The following is a 15,185-nucleotide window of genomic DNA, read 5'->3' on the forward strand; positions in this document are numbered from 1 at the left end:
TCAAAAATATTTGCTGATCATTTTTTTCAAAATGTACATTTAAAAAATCCATACAAAACTGTAATTTGTTTTCAAACCAGAGAGAAACAGTGGAAAAAGGATTTTGAAAAAAGTTCACTGAAAGTAAAAAGACCCCCCCCCCCCAAAAAAAAACACAGAACCTTTTACATGAGCATAAATACGGCAGGTACAAATTTTCCTTGAGTTCCTTGCTGAAATTTGGTCCATAACATGAACAGGCTAAAGTAGAAAAACAGACACTTTTGTCCACATTTGCATTGAGTTGCTCAGGGCACCAACAGCCTCAGCTTATCCTTCAGATGTTTATTAAACAAGAGGAACTGAAAAATGAGGTGTAGTCTCACCCACAAATACTGGAATCTGTACCCACGGAAATGGTGGAACTTACAGGCAGATCCGACCAGGTGGACAGGGCTGTCCACACATGGCTAAGACTCGGAAACTCTCCACGGAAAACGAATGCTTCTAGGCAGTGACGGTGATACCTCGGTGTCACCCAGATCTGCAGGCAACAGACCATCTACCTGACACCAGCAACCCCCACTGCCCACCATGATCTATAACACTCGACCTCTATTCATTACCAACACAGATCTTACTCCCAGACACCGACTTGTTCATCTTATTAATGCCCCTTCATGAGGATAGTCTTTTTCTCCTTTTCAACAGATTATAAAAACATTACCTGGACTTCTAAGATGATGCTACAATGTTCTACGAGAGTGCCCCAGAAACCCACCCAGGGTCACGAGAATGACAGCAACAAAGGGAAAGTGGCTAACGTTTGTTCTGGGGGGGTGACGACTGCCCCTCCCGTGGGTCCCTTCCCTTCCCCACAACAGGGCGCTGGAAGGGACAGCGAGGCCTGTGGACGACCACTGGCTGGGAGGGTTATTGCACAACCCGGAAGAGCAAAGGAAAGGCAGGCGAGGGGCGGGTGGGGGAGGAGCTGCTGCTCACACAAGGTAACACTGAATTAGGAGCTCGAAGAAGTTCTGCCACGCCGACCTAGACCCACCGTCGGACAGGTGTCTGCAAGTTACACTTGGGACTACAAAGTAAACACCACTGTCACACAAACTTTGGGTTGAAGGGGAAGCAAGAGTTCAGAGGAGGTGACTTCAAGGGTACCTTTCTTTATGGGGGGCTGGAAGAGCAGGGCTCACCGCGTGGGGGGAAGAGGCACACCTGGGCTCAGCACCCCGGCCCACGAGCTCCCTCCAGGTCTGCGACACAGGTGGGCCTTCCCTGGCAGGCCTGAAAACTGCCTCCAGGGAGATGCAGGGCCAAACAGAGCACACCGCAGACCTCACACAATGGTGGGGGGGGGGGGCAAACGAGGCAAAACTGTCACAATCTGCATCCCTTTTATATGTGACTACACCGGGGCCCAGTGTCCTTGCCTGTTCCTGACAAACAGCCCTTGAGCCCCGGCGCCCGGGCTGGCCACACAGTACAGGCGAAGGCTGGAGACCACCCAGCAAGTAAGGCACTTCTTACACAGAAGGAAGGGGAATCGGCCATGGACGACACTCGCAGGCTGCCGAGCACAGGGCCACACGGAGCCAGCGGCCCCGAGCTTTTCTGAGACCTCCATAGAAGATTGGGGCGGGGGGAGGCATGAGGCAGCCGAGGAGGAGGTCCTTCTCAGTCTTTGGGGAGGAGGCACGACATTCACACAAGAACAAGAACTGGGGTAGACGGAGAAGTTAGTCAAGGCGTCCTCACTGGGCCAACTACAGGTGGGAGAGGGAGTCTCTAGGCTTCAGGTCACCCGCCAAAGAGCGGGAAGGCAGGGGAGGGTACAAAGACCACTCGGCTGTTCCAGCTCTTAGCCCCCAACACCCTCTTCCCAAGAGCAGAAGCTTGTGAAGACCAGGGGCGGAATCCACTCCCAGGGGCCACGGCGGCCCCGCGGCGGGGAGCGAGCCTGTCCTGGCTCCCTGGCCGAGGAACCACCGGGAGGGCTGAACCACCGGGCGTTTCTTGCGCGGCGTCTTGGGAGGGGATGTCCTCTGCCCCCACCTCTTCTTCACCACTTAGAAAAGAGGTCAAAGGGCACTGAGGAAGAAGGTCCCCCAAGATGACCCAGCAGCACACACCCCTGGAAGAGCCAGCCCAAGCTTCTGGGGCGTCCAGGGTCCGAGGGGCTGAGGTCCGACAGAGAGGCCGGAGCACAGATGGCTATCTGGGTTTCTGAAATGTTGTTAGGTTCTGCCCTGGACAAATGGACACGGTTCTCTTGGCAATGACTTCGGTCTGGGGGCGCAGACACGCACAGGGCCAGAACTGACTAGATGGGAGCAGCAGCCCCCTCTTGGCTCGGCCTGCTCCCCTTCCCTCAGAACTGTCCCCTACCTTCTAAAGGGACACATGTGACTTATTAATAGTGCAGCTCCCAGGGCCTGGATGGTAAAAATAACTTTCCCATCGCTGAGCCTCCAAGGAGGGAATCGGCCCCTCTGCTCCTCTCCTGCCGTCGGCCTGGCTGTCCCCAGCGGTGCCCGTCAGAGGTGTGGAGGGGCAGCGGCTGCTGAGGCCGAGGAGCCTGCGCTCTGCGGGTGGCACCGAGCCGGCCTCTCCCACGCGGGGTGTCTCACAGGGCCCCGGCTGGCGGTTCGCACGCTCGGGAGTGTTTCAGATGGAAGGAAAGAGCCAAAGTGGCCCAACCAGGACAAGCCAGCCCAAAGAGCTCACGGAATGGGGTGGAATCGAGCTATTCTGGCCGCTGGCGACATGGTTTGAGCCAACCTGCCAAAGACTTGGCTCTGCTCTGAAAGAAATGTGCCCGGAACGCCGTGGGGTGACATGCACCCTACAATGACCCTCTTACCCCTTCCCTCAGATCACTGCCAAAGCCCCGTGGGTGAGATGCTGGCCTTCCTGTCTCAGGTGTTTACAGAACAGAGATCTGACTCCCCTTCCTCACTGAACAATCCGTGCCCTGGACAACGGAGCTGAAGCCACCTGGCCCCAGGTGGTGGCCCCGCGGGGCACTCGGAGCTGCTCTCGCACCCACCCCAGCTCTGCTGAAGGACCCACTCCCGTTGAACAGAGCTCACCTGAGGACGCCTCCTGCCCAGGGAGCGCCCGGGGCAGGTGGGGAGGCTGCGGGCGGAACGGCCATCAGCAGCCACCAGGCCACCCTTTTACTATGGTTCCGCCTTGCAGGCCAGAGAGGTGTCAGAGAAAGGGAGAGGTGCCTGTTTTCAGAAACACTGTCCCCCTTCCCGAGAGGAACCAGAAGCAGCACCTGATCCTGAGAGATGAGGGTCTACATGGTGTTAGGAAACGAATCCCTCAGCCTCTGGGGATTTAAAACTGATCTCGGATGCAGGTGATGAAAGACCCATCTCCCCATTCTGGACAGTAATCCAAAGCTTGGCTTCTACTGTGATGTCAGAAAGAGGGCCAGCCCTTCAGATGACCCTCACATCCCTGCACCCACAAGAAGGGCTCCCATCACCGCAGCACGGGGTTCAGTTCTTACACAGGACCTCTGAGGGCCCGCCCTTCTGTGGAAGCCGACAAGGCCCAGCAGGACACGGAGGCCTCGCCTCGGGAGGAAGGTAGGACTAAGTGAAGGACAGCACCAGGCCTCGGCACGGTCTGCTCACCCAGCCAGCCTGTCCTGTTAACCCCATCGACAGCGGGGCGTGCTCAGCGTCAGCAGACGACGACGACGACAGTTCCAACAACACTCGACCAGGGGCCAGGGCCGACCGGCACGGTGCCCTCCCGGGGCGGCTGTTCCCGTGGGTGCAGAGATGAAGCCAGGCAGCAGGGCTGGCCCTGACAGGACGGCCTGGGCCTGGGCTGCGGACTGGCACGTGCCCGGCCGGCTTTCACGGCTGTCAGATCTGGTTCCGGATGCTGGTGAACGGCTGGCAAAGCAGGTGCAGCGGGGCTGCTGAAGGCAGGCCTGGGCCGGCCCCACTGTCCCTTCGCGGGAGAGCGGCTGTTCCGCACGCCTGCTCTCGCTCTGGAGAGTGGGGAGACCTGTCCTACACCCTGCACCTCCTCAGCAGGGCGAGGGCAGCTGGGCCCGCGCAGGGCCAGCCACTGGCAAGCCGTCTTCTGGACCCAGCCGTCGGGTCACCAAGCCAGTGCCTGGGCGTTTTCACCGGGAGCGGCGGCGCCGCCGCGGGCCTCTGGACAGTGCACGCAGAACTGGAAACGCACCTCGTCTGTCAGCACCAAGAGGGCCGGTCTCTCCTCTTCCTGCCCATCCACACGGGGACCCGGGCCGCTGCTGGCCCAGGCGCAGGCTTCTCAGGACGAGGCTTCTAGACTCTGACAGGTCCTGGGCCGACGCCGGGGCTGAGGGGCCAGGACTACGATCTCAGCTCCCTCATGGTAAAAATCAAGACAGAAAAACTGCGCGACGTGGAAGAGACGCGGAGAAGAAAGCAGCAGCCGTGAAGCAGGGGACAGCGGCCGCGGCAGAAGAGGACCGCGAGAACCTGGGTCCAGAGCACCCAGCAGAGCCGAGAGGAGGTGGCTGAGGGACGGGGAGATTTTTGGTTTTATTGAGAACGATGTACGGAGAATGAGAGAAAGCCAAGAAGTGAGAAAGAGGAACGGTCCGTTTAAAGACAGGTTCCTGCGGTTCAGATGGAGCCTCGCGAGCAGGAGGGGGCGGGACGGAGGCCGAGCTCCCGCTGCCTGCTGGCCCCAGAGAGGATTCCTGTTCTCAGCACTTTGGCCTTAAGGAGACTTGAGTTTCTTAGTCCGTGGGGAGGCTCCATTCTCTGCTTTCACCACTCCGTTTTCGTGGTAACCTAGGGAGTAAAGGGAGACAGACATGGTGTTTCTGCTGGGACTGGAGAGGGGAGGAGGGTGGGGGCCCAGGCAGCCGGGCCTGGCTGCTGCCCACAAGACGAGCTGAGGGACCCGGTGCACTGCCGCGGGGGCTCCTGTTCTCCCCGGGGTCTTGCTACCAATGGCTCGGTTCAGGTGGCTGGTCTCTGACGGCCCTTTACGGGGGGCGGGGTGACGCGCAGGGACCAGGACCAGGAGAGGCCTGAGGCCGGGCCAGATCCTTGCTGAAATCTCTCAGCTGCCACATGTCCTCAGTTTCCTCCAGGCCCCGCAGGGCCGCCGCCGCATCAGCAGGACTCCCGGGAAGGTGAGGACAGAGGGGAGGTAGAGAGGCTACAGGGACAAGGCCTTACTCAGATGCCCAACACTCCTCTGGCAGAAACATTCAGGGCGGAAAAAAGATCTTCTTATTGTCAAACACACACCATGTGCTTGCTCCGAGTCACAGAGGCACGTCTGGCGGCCGCCTCACGCCCCGCACCCACCCAGCCGAGCACGTGTCTGGTGCAAACCCAAGCCCTTGCCAAGCAGGCCACACCTGGGGAAGGCAGGTGAGTCAGAAAGCACCCTGGTGCAGACAGGCCTCCGCTGGTCGGGCCCCAGGCCCAACGGGGCGGCGTGTTCCTGGAGTGCGGCAGGGCCTCGGGGGCAGGGAGCATCCCACCCCAGCCGCCCACCGTCACTGTGCCACCTGGAGGCCTAGAGACAGAAGAGGAGCCAGCGCCTGGGAGGCGGGGTGGCCACAGGCAGAGCAGAGGGCAGGTGAGGACAGAGGAGCGGTGCCGCCCAGGGAGCAGGCGCAGAGCTGACTGGCGTCCAGAAGCCACCCTGAGGACAGGCTTCCTGCCAGCATTCCCCGAGCAGCCACTGCCCTGCCCCAGTGCCCCGCCCAGGCGGCCCCTGGCCCACACCCAGCCACGTGCCAGCCAGGCCCAGGCAGGAGCCCAGTCCGGAGAAGGAGTCCAGGAGGCTGCAGGGCTGGTCTGGGTAGAGCCCAAGGAGCCCAGCCCTCACTCCTTCTCACCACCCTGGACAGACGCGCCACTGCCTGCCCGAGGCCCTGGCACTCACCAGATTCCCTCTTGATGAGCCTTGATGGTAGTCTAGGGGCCGCTGGGCTTCTCCGCTTGGCGCTCTGCTCGGTCCAGTATTCCCGCCAGTGCCGCAGCTGGGAGTGGATGAAGCGCCACATGAGCCAGGCCTGGGCAGCGCACACCAGCAGCAGCACGCAGAGCCTGCAGGGCAGAGTGGGGAGCTCAGGGGGGTCAGGCCCCCAGCCCCCAGCAGAGGATCTTGAAGTTGAGACCCTGCTGGACCCCGCCCCCCTCGGCCCGGTGTGCCCCCTCACTGCACCAGGAGGAGCATGGGGTTCAGTGCCCCACCTCCGCTCTAGCACACTGCAGGGATGGTGCGGGTGCACGGGGCCAGGGAGACCGGGAAGGAGGCAGCGACAGATGCAACCACACTGTCCCCACGCCCTGCTGGGACCCACAGCCTGGCCCTTCTGTGCCCACAGCATGGAACACAGCTCGTGTCTGCTCCACACTACAGGAAGAATTCAAGTGGGTTATGATACGGCAGCGATCGTTCTGAGTGGCTTCTCACCTAGCGTGGCACTTGGAGGCTGGGCAGCCCTGGACCGATCACACCCTCCCAGGCCCAAGGGTCTCGTGGAAACACAGTGGCTTCCTCACTGCCTTGGGAGGCCACGGCCAGTCCAAGAGCAGCTGTAATGATCCCCGAGAGGCCGGGTAAGAAACCTACTGAGCGCCCCAAGGGGGGATTCCCACGTGAGCCGAGGCCTGACTAGTCTTTCTGGGCAGGGCCAGGAAGTGAGGATGTTCTGATGGAAACGGAAGGCTGGCATCTCTTCTGCCATCAGGCCTGACATCCAGAGATTTCCATAAATATCAACACACAGCACACGCAGGGCTCTGCTGCCTCCTGACCTGCAGAGGCTGTGCCAGGTTCGGGGGCCCCTGGGAGCCCTCGGGGACCCTGATTTGTCACCCTGCACTTCTGCCCAACTCACCTGCAAAGTAAGGTGTTAAAGTTCCCTTTCTCGGGGTCAAAAGCTTGGTTTTCCACGCGAGCAAGTCCAAAGCCGATGGCCAGCACGGCGAGGGTGAGGATGCAGAGGCGGGTGACCCCAAACACAGCAGCCCAGGCACTGAACCTGCTCGCAGAGGGGGAAGGGACGGCCGCCTTAGGGCCCACGGGGGAACCTTCACCCAGTTCTCCAGAAGTGACCCCAAATGGGAAGAAAGGTCGAGGGTGCTGAGGGGTGAGATATCTAGAATACGCTGCTCCAGGAAAATAAGGAACCTGCAGTTGCTGCCACTAAGGGCCAGGTGATGCCCAAGGCTGTCCCCCACCTGCAGGCCTTCTGAGCAGGCAGGCCTCCCGGCCACCCCACTTACAGCTTCTCGTTGTTCTCGTCCGCGAAGTAGAAGAGCCGGGCCATGTGGAAGAGGAGCTCGGTGGAGTACTGCAGCAGCAGCAGGATCAGCCCCAGGCGGCTCAGGCTGGGGAGAAAGAGAGCTGGTCACGGCTCCGGCACCTGGCCCGGGACTGAGCATGAGAGGTGCTCAGAACGAGCGGCTGAGCTCTACCCAGAGAATCAGGGATTCCTACCGTCTAATTTTTCATTATCTGGGTCTTTACAGCGAAGAGGTACACGAAGAAGCAAAACTCAACGTAATGCAACAATCTACGCTAGTGAACTGCACTCTTGATAAACAGCTCCCACTCAGACACCCTCCCTGCCTGACCCCAGGCATGCCGTGGTTACTGCCTCCTCAGGCAGCCTGCTGCAGATGGTCAGCTGTCCTTCAAGCGCAAAGTGGAATTACTGATCCTGCTGAACATGCAGAAAGTCACAAGATAATCTGGGAGCCCTCCCACAGGTGGTCATAAGTAAGGATCCGGCCGCTTCCACCCAGTGAGACCAAAGAAGTGCAAAACCAGTCCAATGGTCACCGGATCCTGAGGATGGTCCAGAGAAGGATGTGGAAACTCGCCAGTGTCTGCATGTGGCCCAGAAAGTCTGGCATGGCCTTCCCCATGACTTCGTCTCAAACCTCACCTTCTGCACTCCAGCCCCTCTGGACTTTCCGCTCCCTCCCACCTCAGGGCTGCACACCTGCTGACCTTGCGCCTGCGCAGCTCCCCCAGATCTCTGCGCACCTGGCTCTCGTCAGTCATGCCTCTGCTTGAGCTGCCCCTCAGAGAGGCTCTCCCTCACAAGCACATGGTGCTATGCTGCGTCGCCCTCATCACCCTGGAAACCCTGCTGACTTACTTCCTAGGGTATGGTCTGCCTCCCACTAGAACGATACCCAGGTGAGCAGGGCCTGTCTGCCTTCACCCAGAGGGAACTGCAGGTCGTGGCCCACAGGAGGGCTCAGGTCTGTGTGAGTGAGCGAAATCCTGCAAAAGCTAAGCTCTTCACCACGCGAGCCCACACCCTTGGGCATCCCAGAGGTCTGTCTCCTTGGGAAGCCCTGTGGCAGCCAAGGGCCAGTCCTTCCCTGCACTCACTTCGGAAAACCTGAGCAAGGATGGAGGAGATAGGAGCTCACGCTCCCTGAATGAGCAGAGAGGCGCTGCACTGGGACCGGTGCCTGCCTCCCGGGGAACGGGGTGGGCGTGATTTTGGAAGATCTGTTGCTCCCTGCTCCTTCGGTCTGATTCTCATTTCAAAACAAGAATTCACAGGACTCGGTGCAAACAGGGTCAGACACCTGCCCTTGTCCTTCCCTGGGACATGTCAGGTGCAGAGAAACACAGATCTTGGAGCATCTCACATCTCTGGGAGGAAGAGGGACCCAACAGCAGCAGGAGCTCCCCTGTGTGGTCGTGCCTGAACCTGCTCACCCCGTCCTCATCACACACTGCAGGGGTGACAGCACGGACTGGCTTCCTCAGACCCACTCTGCACATGAACATGAGCATCCGACACGAGAGCAGAGCCGGTCCAGCCACACAGCCTTCGCCCCTCAAGCCCCATCCGGGAGTCCTCACTGTCCGAGGCCCCCGAGACAGAACAGATCTGGAAGCTACCTTCCCCTGACGTTCCGAGTCCATAATTTTCACAGGATGCCTGCTGCGAGGACCCAGGAGACGACGGTCCCGAGACCTCCAGGTTGCTTAGCGGCAAGTTACACATCACAAGTTCTCAGAGTGCGACCTAGAGAGAGGGCAGGACGCTCTCCTGGCCTGCATGGGCAGCGCTCAAAAAAACCCAAATTAGCCCTGACATACCCTGTTTATCAGTATGAATCTTTTCATGAGACACTCCAGGCCAAACACTATAGCAACTCTCTCGACTTCTAAACAACCAGCAGCAGCCACTCTGTATTTCGTGACAAATCAAAGGGGGGCTTGTGAGGTAGGGACCCAGGGCAGGCTGCCTCCCACCCAAGGGCCACAGGTCAAGTGCCAGCATCCCTGGGACGCCCTCCATGGCTGTCCTGGGTGGGGTGGTCACCCCGAGTCCCCCTGGCAGACGACACATGCAGTGTGTAGCCCACTGTGTGTTTCGCTGTCTCCTGGGCCGAAGACGCTCCACTGAAGGCAAAGGCATCTCCCACCTTCTGCCTCTGTACTCCCAGGCCTTAGCCTGGTGCTCAGCACGCGGAAGGCACCTAATACATGCCTGGTGACAGAACGCACATGGGAGACGCGCAGGCCCGAGGCCGCACTCACTTGAGGAGGTACGCGCCGGCGATGTGCACCAGGTAGAGGCAGATGTACTGGAGTTGGCGGGGAACTTCCTCCTGCGGACGAGAAGTCGCAGTGAGTGTGCTGGCTGCTCACTGAGGAGGCAGGAGGGAGGGAAGGACAGGGACCCTGGCCCCCTCCCCGAGGCTGCAGGCAGTCCCCGGTCAGAGTGAGGGCCAAGCGGCCTCAGGGCCACAGTCAGAGGGCGGGGTTGGGTTGAGAAAGAAGGGACAGGGACTGGGGAACAGGGCTTCTGGAAATGATTCAGAGGGAAGCTATTTAAAAACAAAAGACTGTAGGAAAGGAATAAACCTCTCCTTCCGCCATCCGCCATCCGTAAGATGAGAGATTTTCCCCAAAGCCACACACATCCACACACATGTCAAGTGTGGAGGCAGACTCGAGACGGATGCTGGTGGCCTCTCTCGGAGGTCGTCCTGGGGACTTGACTCAACCAGTCAACACGGCCCCATCACCACCCAGCCCTCTGGGCTTCTAGGGGGAGGGACAGGGGCCCACTGGGAACAGCGGGGGCAGGGAGGATGCTCGGCTCCGGGGCGTGAGGACTCACCTTCCGTACCTTCTGGAAGTACAGCTCAGGAAGTGCATGCAGCCAGTAGGCCAGCTGGCACAGGTAGAAAAACTTCACCTGGAAGCTGGAGACAAGGGAGCGAGTTGGGGGGGGGGGGAGCACTGTGGAGCCTGCCAAGCACAGGCGAAGGGCCAGGGCCAGGTGCGAGGGCGGGAGGGGTCAGCCAGCACCGTGCTCCTGAGCCTGGGGACCCGCTTCCACAGACAGACCACTTAGGGGGACACAGAAAGACACAAAAATGAGCACTGGCCGGGGGCGCGGTTGGCTGCAGCGTTGTCCGTACACCAAAAGGTTGTGGGTTCCACCCCCAGTCAGGGCATGTATGCGAAGCAACCTGTCGATGTTTCTCTCTCTTCCCCTTCCTCTCCCTTCCTAAAATCAATACAAACATATCCTGGGGTGAGGACAGAAAAGACAGAAAGAGTGCAGAGGAGGGGGTGTCAGCCTGGGGAGGGGAGGGTGAGGAGGGGCCTGGGGAGGGGAGGGTGAGGAGGGGCCTGGCTCCAGGGTGAGGAGGGGCCTGGCTCCAGGGAACTGTGGGTGCAGAGGGGTGGCAGGAACACTCAGGAACCAAAGGCCCTAAGCAGCTAAAGATCCAACTCGGCTGAAGCCCTCCGTCCTCACTCTACAGGGGAAGAGCAAGGCCCCCCTGGTGTCTCCAGAGCAGGACAGGGAGGGCCTGCTGCCTCGGACGGACACCAGCCATGGACGGTCAGGAGAAGCATGTGCTCTGGACGTGAGTGGGTCACCAAGGTCAAAGCCAGAGAACCTGACGGAGATGCCCTGCTTCTGTGTCTCACATGGTTTAGGGGCCTGCTCCAGATGGAATGTCTATGTCCCCTCAAAACCCACGCTGACACCGATCCCCGGGGTGATGGTATTAGGAGGGGCCTTCAGAAGACGACCTGGTCTTGGGGGCAGAGCCCTCAGGAGTGGGATTAATGTCCTAGAGGCCCAGAGAGCGCCCTCTCCACTCTGCCTTATGAGGACCCAGGCAGAGCAGGGCCGTCTGTGAACAGGAAGTGGGCCTTCACCAGACACGGACTGCGGGCACCTTGACGTTGGACTTCCAGCCTCCAGAACAGAGAGAAACACACCTCTGAGGTTCACGCACCGCCCCTGAGTCTGCGGGGCTCTGTCACAGCCGACCATCCCCGTGACAGGCCAGTGCACACAGCACGTCACTGGGGGTCCCCAGCCCAGCAGGCTGGGAGGAGGGGGCACCCGCACAATCTGCCTTCCCCTAGACCGCGCCCAACAGGCTGCATACGGCTGGTCCTCACGCCAGCTGGCTCCTCCCTGGAGACCATGTCAGGAGCATACTCACGGGAGGTACACGTGTGGGTAGTCTTCCCAGAGGCTTCTCGGGTTTGTTAGATATCCTTCCTGTAGGTGAGAAGGGACGGCATTTAGAGATGTGAAGGCAAGACCTGCTGGGGCCCAGGGGTCAGGGGCCAGGGGCCAGGGGTCAGGGGCACAGCGAATCCCTGGCTGCAAGAACGAGGGAAGAACAGGAAATGTGAACTGAAGGGCCTCTGGGGGCCACTGGCCCTGGCTGGGGTCTTTGCTGACAGGGCAGGACAGGCCCAGTGAGGTCAGAGGCCTGGTGCTCCCCACTGCATCCCACCCACGGGCAGGTCAGAGCAGCTGCCGGCCGTCCACGTGCCAGCCGGTGCTATGTGACCGAGTCGAGCGTGAGCCTGGCACGTGGCACTCAGGACATGCTCATGGAATGAAGTGCAAACAGGCTCTAGGATCACCGTCCACTGGACGAACGAAAGGCTGGTTTGGCTTTTCAATCACCACGAATACAAACAACAGCAGGCCCATAGGCCTCGCCCCAAGGCCGCATAAGCGTAACACTCATCACTGCGTCACCATGGCCAGCCACCTCCATGGCTCCGCAGGTTCCTTCAGGCTGTGGCCTGTCCCTGCCCGTCCTTAAATCTCCAGCATCTCCAGGGCCTCACACAGAGCGGGCACCCAGGGCCTCTTACCGAGGAGGGGATATAACCCAAAACCCTCCTATCAAAAACTGTCTAGAAATGATGGATGAAATCTAACAAGTATTCTTTGAAATGCAAAGTTGAGCTCACAGTAAGAAGGGGAACCCCTGGGACCCCAACAAGGATGGGGAGCTAAAGGCCACAGCAGCAAGGCGAGGCTGTGGGGCCAGGGTGCTCGTGCTCACGTGGGAACAGAAGAGGGCGCCTCGGGAGGGGAGCCTAGGACCCGTGTGTAACATGAAGACCCTTAAAGGTCCACAGCCTCAGGAAAAGCAGACTAGAAGGAGTCTGACGACCAGCACAGGAGGAGATGTCTGCTCACCCTGGGCTGAGGATGAAAACAAAAATACTATCCCTTGACAATTTATGGGCCGAGATTTGCTTTCACAGGGGTCTGGAGTTCAACTCTATACCACCCCTGTGGTCCAGAAACCAGCAGGCTCAGAAAGCAGTATTAATGGTGTTGTGGGCCAGTGATCCCATCGGGACATACGCTCATCCAAAGACATACAGGACCCTCATACGTAAAACCTCGCTAAAGATGAGTGTATAATCCGAGGTTATAGAACACGGGAGAAAACAGTCACCATGAGCAAGAGAGGGCCGAGGAGGTAAGGTTAGTATGACCTCATTTCAGAAACGGGAATGGAGGGCCAGATAGGAAGGATCTCCTGAAACAAGAAGCTTTTTCAGTAACAACTAAATCTGAGCGGGGCCACCAACCTCCTGGTCTGATCCCCTCAGGCCCAGCTGCTTCAGTGCATCAGAAATTAAGTGAAGCTGGCTGCTGGCTTTGATGGAGAAGCCGAGACCTCAGACGTCCACCCTGGGACTGAGGGCAGGGGTTTGCAGTGCCCAGGAGGAGGCCAGCATGCCGTAGCGAGAAGCACCCCAGGTTACTACCTGTTGAATCCTCAGTTTACCTATCTCGAAGTAAGGGCCGATCCACCCCCCTCAGTGGCACTCAATGCCCCGGTATGTTCCTCAGCCCCAGGCCCACACCTTGGGGCCTCATCAGCAGTGGCGGGACTGACAAGTCCAATCAGGTGCATGCATCAGTGTAGCCATGGTAACGCCGAAGTGCAGGACCGGCCCTCGCGGCTTCCTTCTAGCCCCTTCTCATGACGGCCACCGTCTCCCTCGGTCACACAGACTGGCACAGCGGTGGGAGGTCTGGCACCAGGGGGTGGCAGAATGCCTCCCTGCACCCACACACCTGCCTTCACCAGAACGCCGGACCCACTCTCTACCTCGTTCCACGGAAATCAGAGGCGAGACTGTTCCTTTCTAGAGGAACGCCGCAATGTATTTAAGGAGGGAAATGGTCCTTCTGGGACTGAGGTGGGAGAGGAATTTCTTCCCCCAAACAGACTGGCCAAGAGAGGCAGCACTGAGAGAAAGGAAAGCCCAGCTGACCCTGAGATTTTTAACAGGAACCCTCTGTGGGCTGGCCCTATGCTCAGGAGACGAGGAGGCCAGCACGTCGAAGCCAACAAGCAAAGAAAAATGCTGCCTGCTTGCGAATGTCCAGTCCTCCGGGACTGGCAGGAGGGGCTGCAGGAGGAGCCAGAGAACAAATGACTCACTGCTTAAGAACAGCCTTTTCCAGACCTCGGGCCAGGGAGCTTCCTGGCGGGACCTGGGGCGGGGCACCCGTAAGCTCAGGCTTCCAAGTGCCCAGGGGCTGAGTGTGGCCCAAGGAGCACCTGTACCCCACTCCGAACCCCGGCTACCAAGAGGCACCGGCAGAGGGTCTGGGAAGCTCTGGAAATCCTCTGTCCTCTTCTGGTTCTACAAACTGACCTGACCTGTGAGCTAAGTGAGGCCTGAGCAAGCTGGAACAATCTCTCCCTCCCCCGGGCAGCCCTCCTTTCTGGTGCAGGAACAAAAAGAACTGCAGAGACAGCTGAATCCAGTCACAGCACAGCCAGCTGCTCCTGGAGTCAGACACACCTTGTAGCACTTGTTCTCAGGCACAGCCTCGCACCCTGCGTGCTCCTCAGCAAGCAGTGCATTAGCGGAAGGCAGCGCTGACCCCAGCACCCGCAGTAAAGGTGCTCCCTCCACCAGGTTCGCGCTGAGCACTGGACTGGAGGTTTTAAAAGAGGAAGCGAGGCATCCCAGGGACGTCCGGCAGGGAGAACAAATGCCCGCCCACCCTGCTTTCCTCGGGACAGTGTGCGTGTTGGTCCTGACCAACGAAGAGCAGTTCAGAGGGACACGCTTAGAAGAGTGTTGGTTAGTCCAGCCACACTCCCGTCACTGCCTGAATAAATGCAGAGAGGAACATCTGACTCAAACACCAAAATAAAACGGGTTATTTCTGGAGGGAGGGATTTGGAGTAAACTTTTGCTTTCATTTTTCAATGTTTATATATTGCTTACTTTTTAAAAAATGATCGTCTAGAATGTTTATAAAAAGAACCCATTACTTTAAAAGCTGCTGAAGGTTGGAACAAGACACGTTTTGTACTTCATTCATTCTCACAACCAATATTTAGTGAGCAGCCCGAGGTCTGGGGGAGAGACAGAGAGAGAGAATACACATGTGAACAAGAAAACCACCACAGCAAGGGGCACAGTGCAGGCAAGACAAATGGGGTCTCATCAGGTGAAGACTGGCAGGGATGGCAGGGGATGGAGGAGGGGACCAGACCACCGAGCACAGCCCAGCGGGCAGGAGTCAGAGGAGCCCAGGGAGAATGGTGGGGCCGGGACCGGTGAGATGAGATGGCGAGGCCGGCAGGGCCCAGGGCACGGAGTCGGGAAGAAAACGATCTCACTGCTAGCGGGACAGGGCTTGTAAGCAGAAAAGTACATGATCTGATTTACGTTCTAAAAGATCTGGCTGAGCAGGAAAGGGACTGGGGCGGGGGGCAAAAGGTGGACACAGCCTCCTTTTGGAAGGAATATAGGCAGTGATGCAGATGAGCGATGATGGTGGCTTAGACTACAGGTTGGGGTTCCCCAATCCTGGCACTGATTACATCTGCGACCGGGTAACTCTGCTGTGGGGACTGTCC

At 58.9% G+C, this 15,185-nt stretch overlaps 1 protein-coding gene across 1 annotated transcript in view; it reads right to left on the bottom strand.

Moving 5' to 3' along the window:
• Positions 1-2,077: 2,077 nt before the first annotated feature.
• TRAM2 (translocation associated membrane protein 2) overlaps positions 2,078-15,185 on the bottom strand; it is a 71,117-nt gene continuing 58,009 nt past the window's right edge. Inside the window, exons 5-11 of the mRNA XM_036249445.1 lie at positions 11,484-11,542; positions 10,136-10,220; positions 9,550-9,620; positions 7,263-7,367; positions 6,875-7,018; positions 5,914-6,077; positions 2,078-4,802 (exon numbers count right to left, since the gene is read on the bottom strand). Of these exons, the coding sequence (XP_036105338.1) occupies positions 4,729-4,802; positions 5,914-6,077; positions 6,875-7,018; positions 7,263-7,367; positions 9,550-9,620; positions 10,136-10,220; positions 11,484-11,542 (702 nt within the window). The 3' untranslated portion in view covers positions 2,078-4,728. The remainder of the gene's footprint in view (positions 4,803-5,913; positions 6,078-6,874; positions 7,019-7,262; positions 7,368-9,549; positions 9,621-10,135; positions 10,221-11,483; positions 11,543-15,185) is intronic.

The sequence above is a fragment of the Molossus molossus genome, unplaced genomic scaffold (genome assembly GCF_014108415.1).
Source record: "Molossus molossus isolate mMolMol1 unplaced genomic scaffold, mMolMol1.p scaffold_m16_p_8, whole genome shotgun sequence".
Lineage (NCBI taxonomy): Eukaryota > Metazoa > Chordata > Mammalia > Chiroptera > Molossidae > Molossus > Molossus molossus.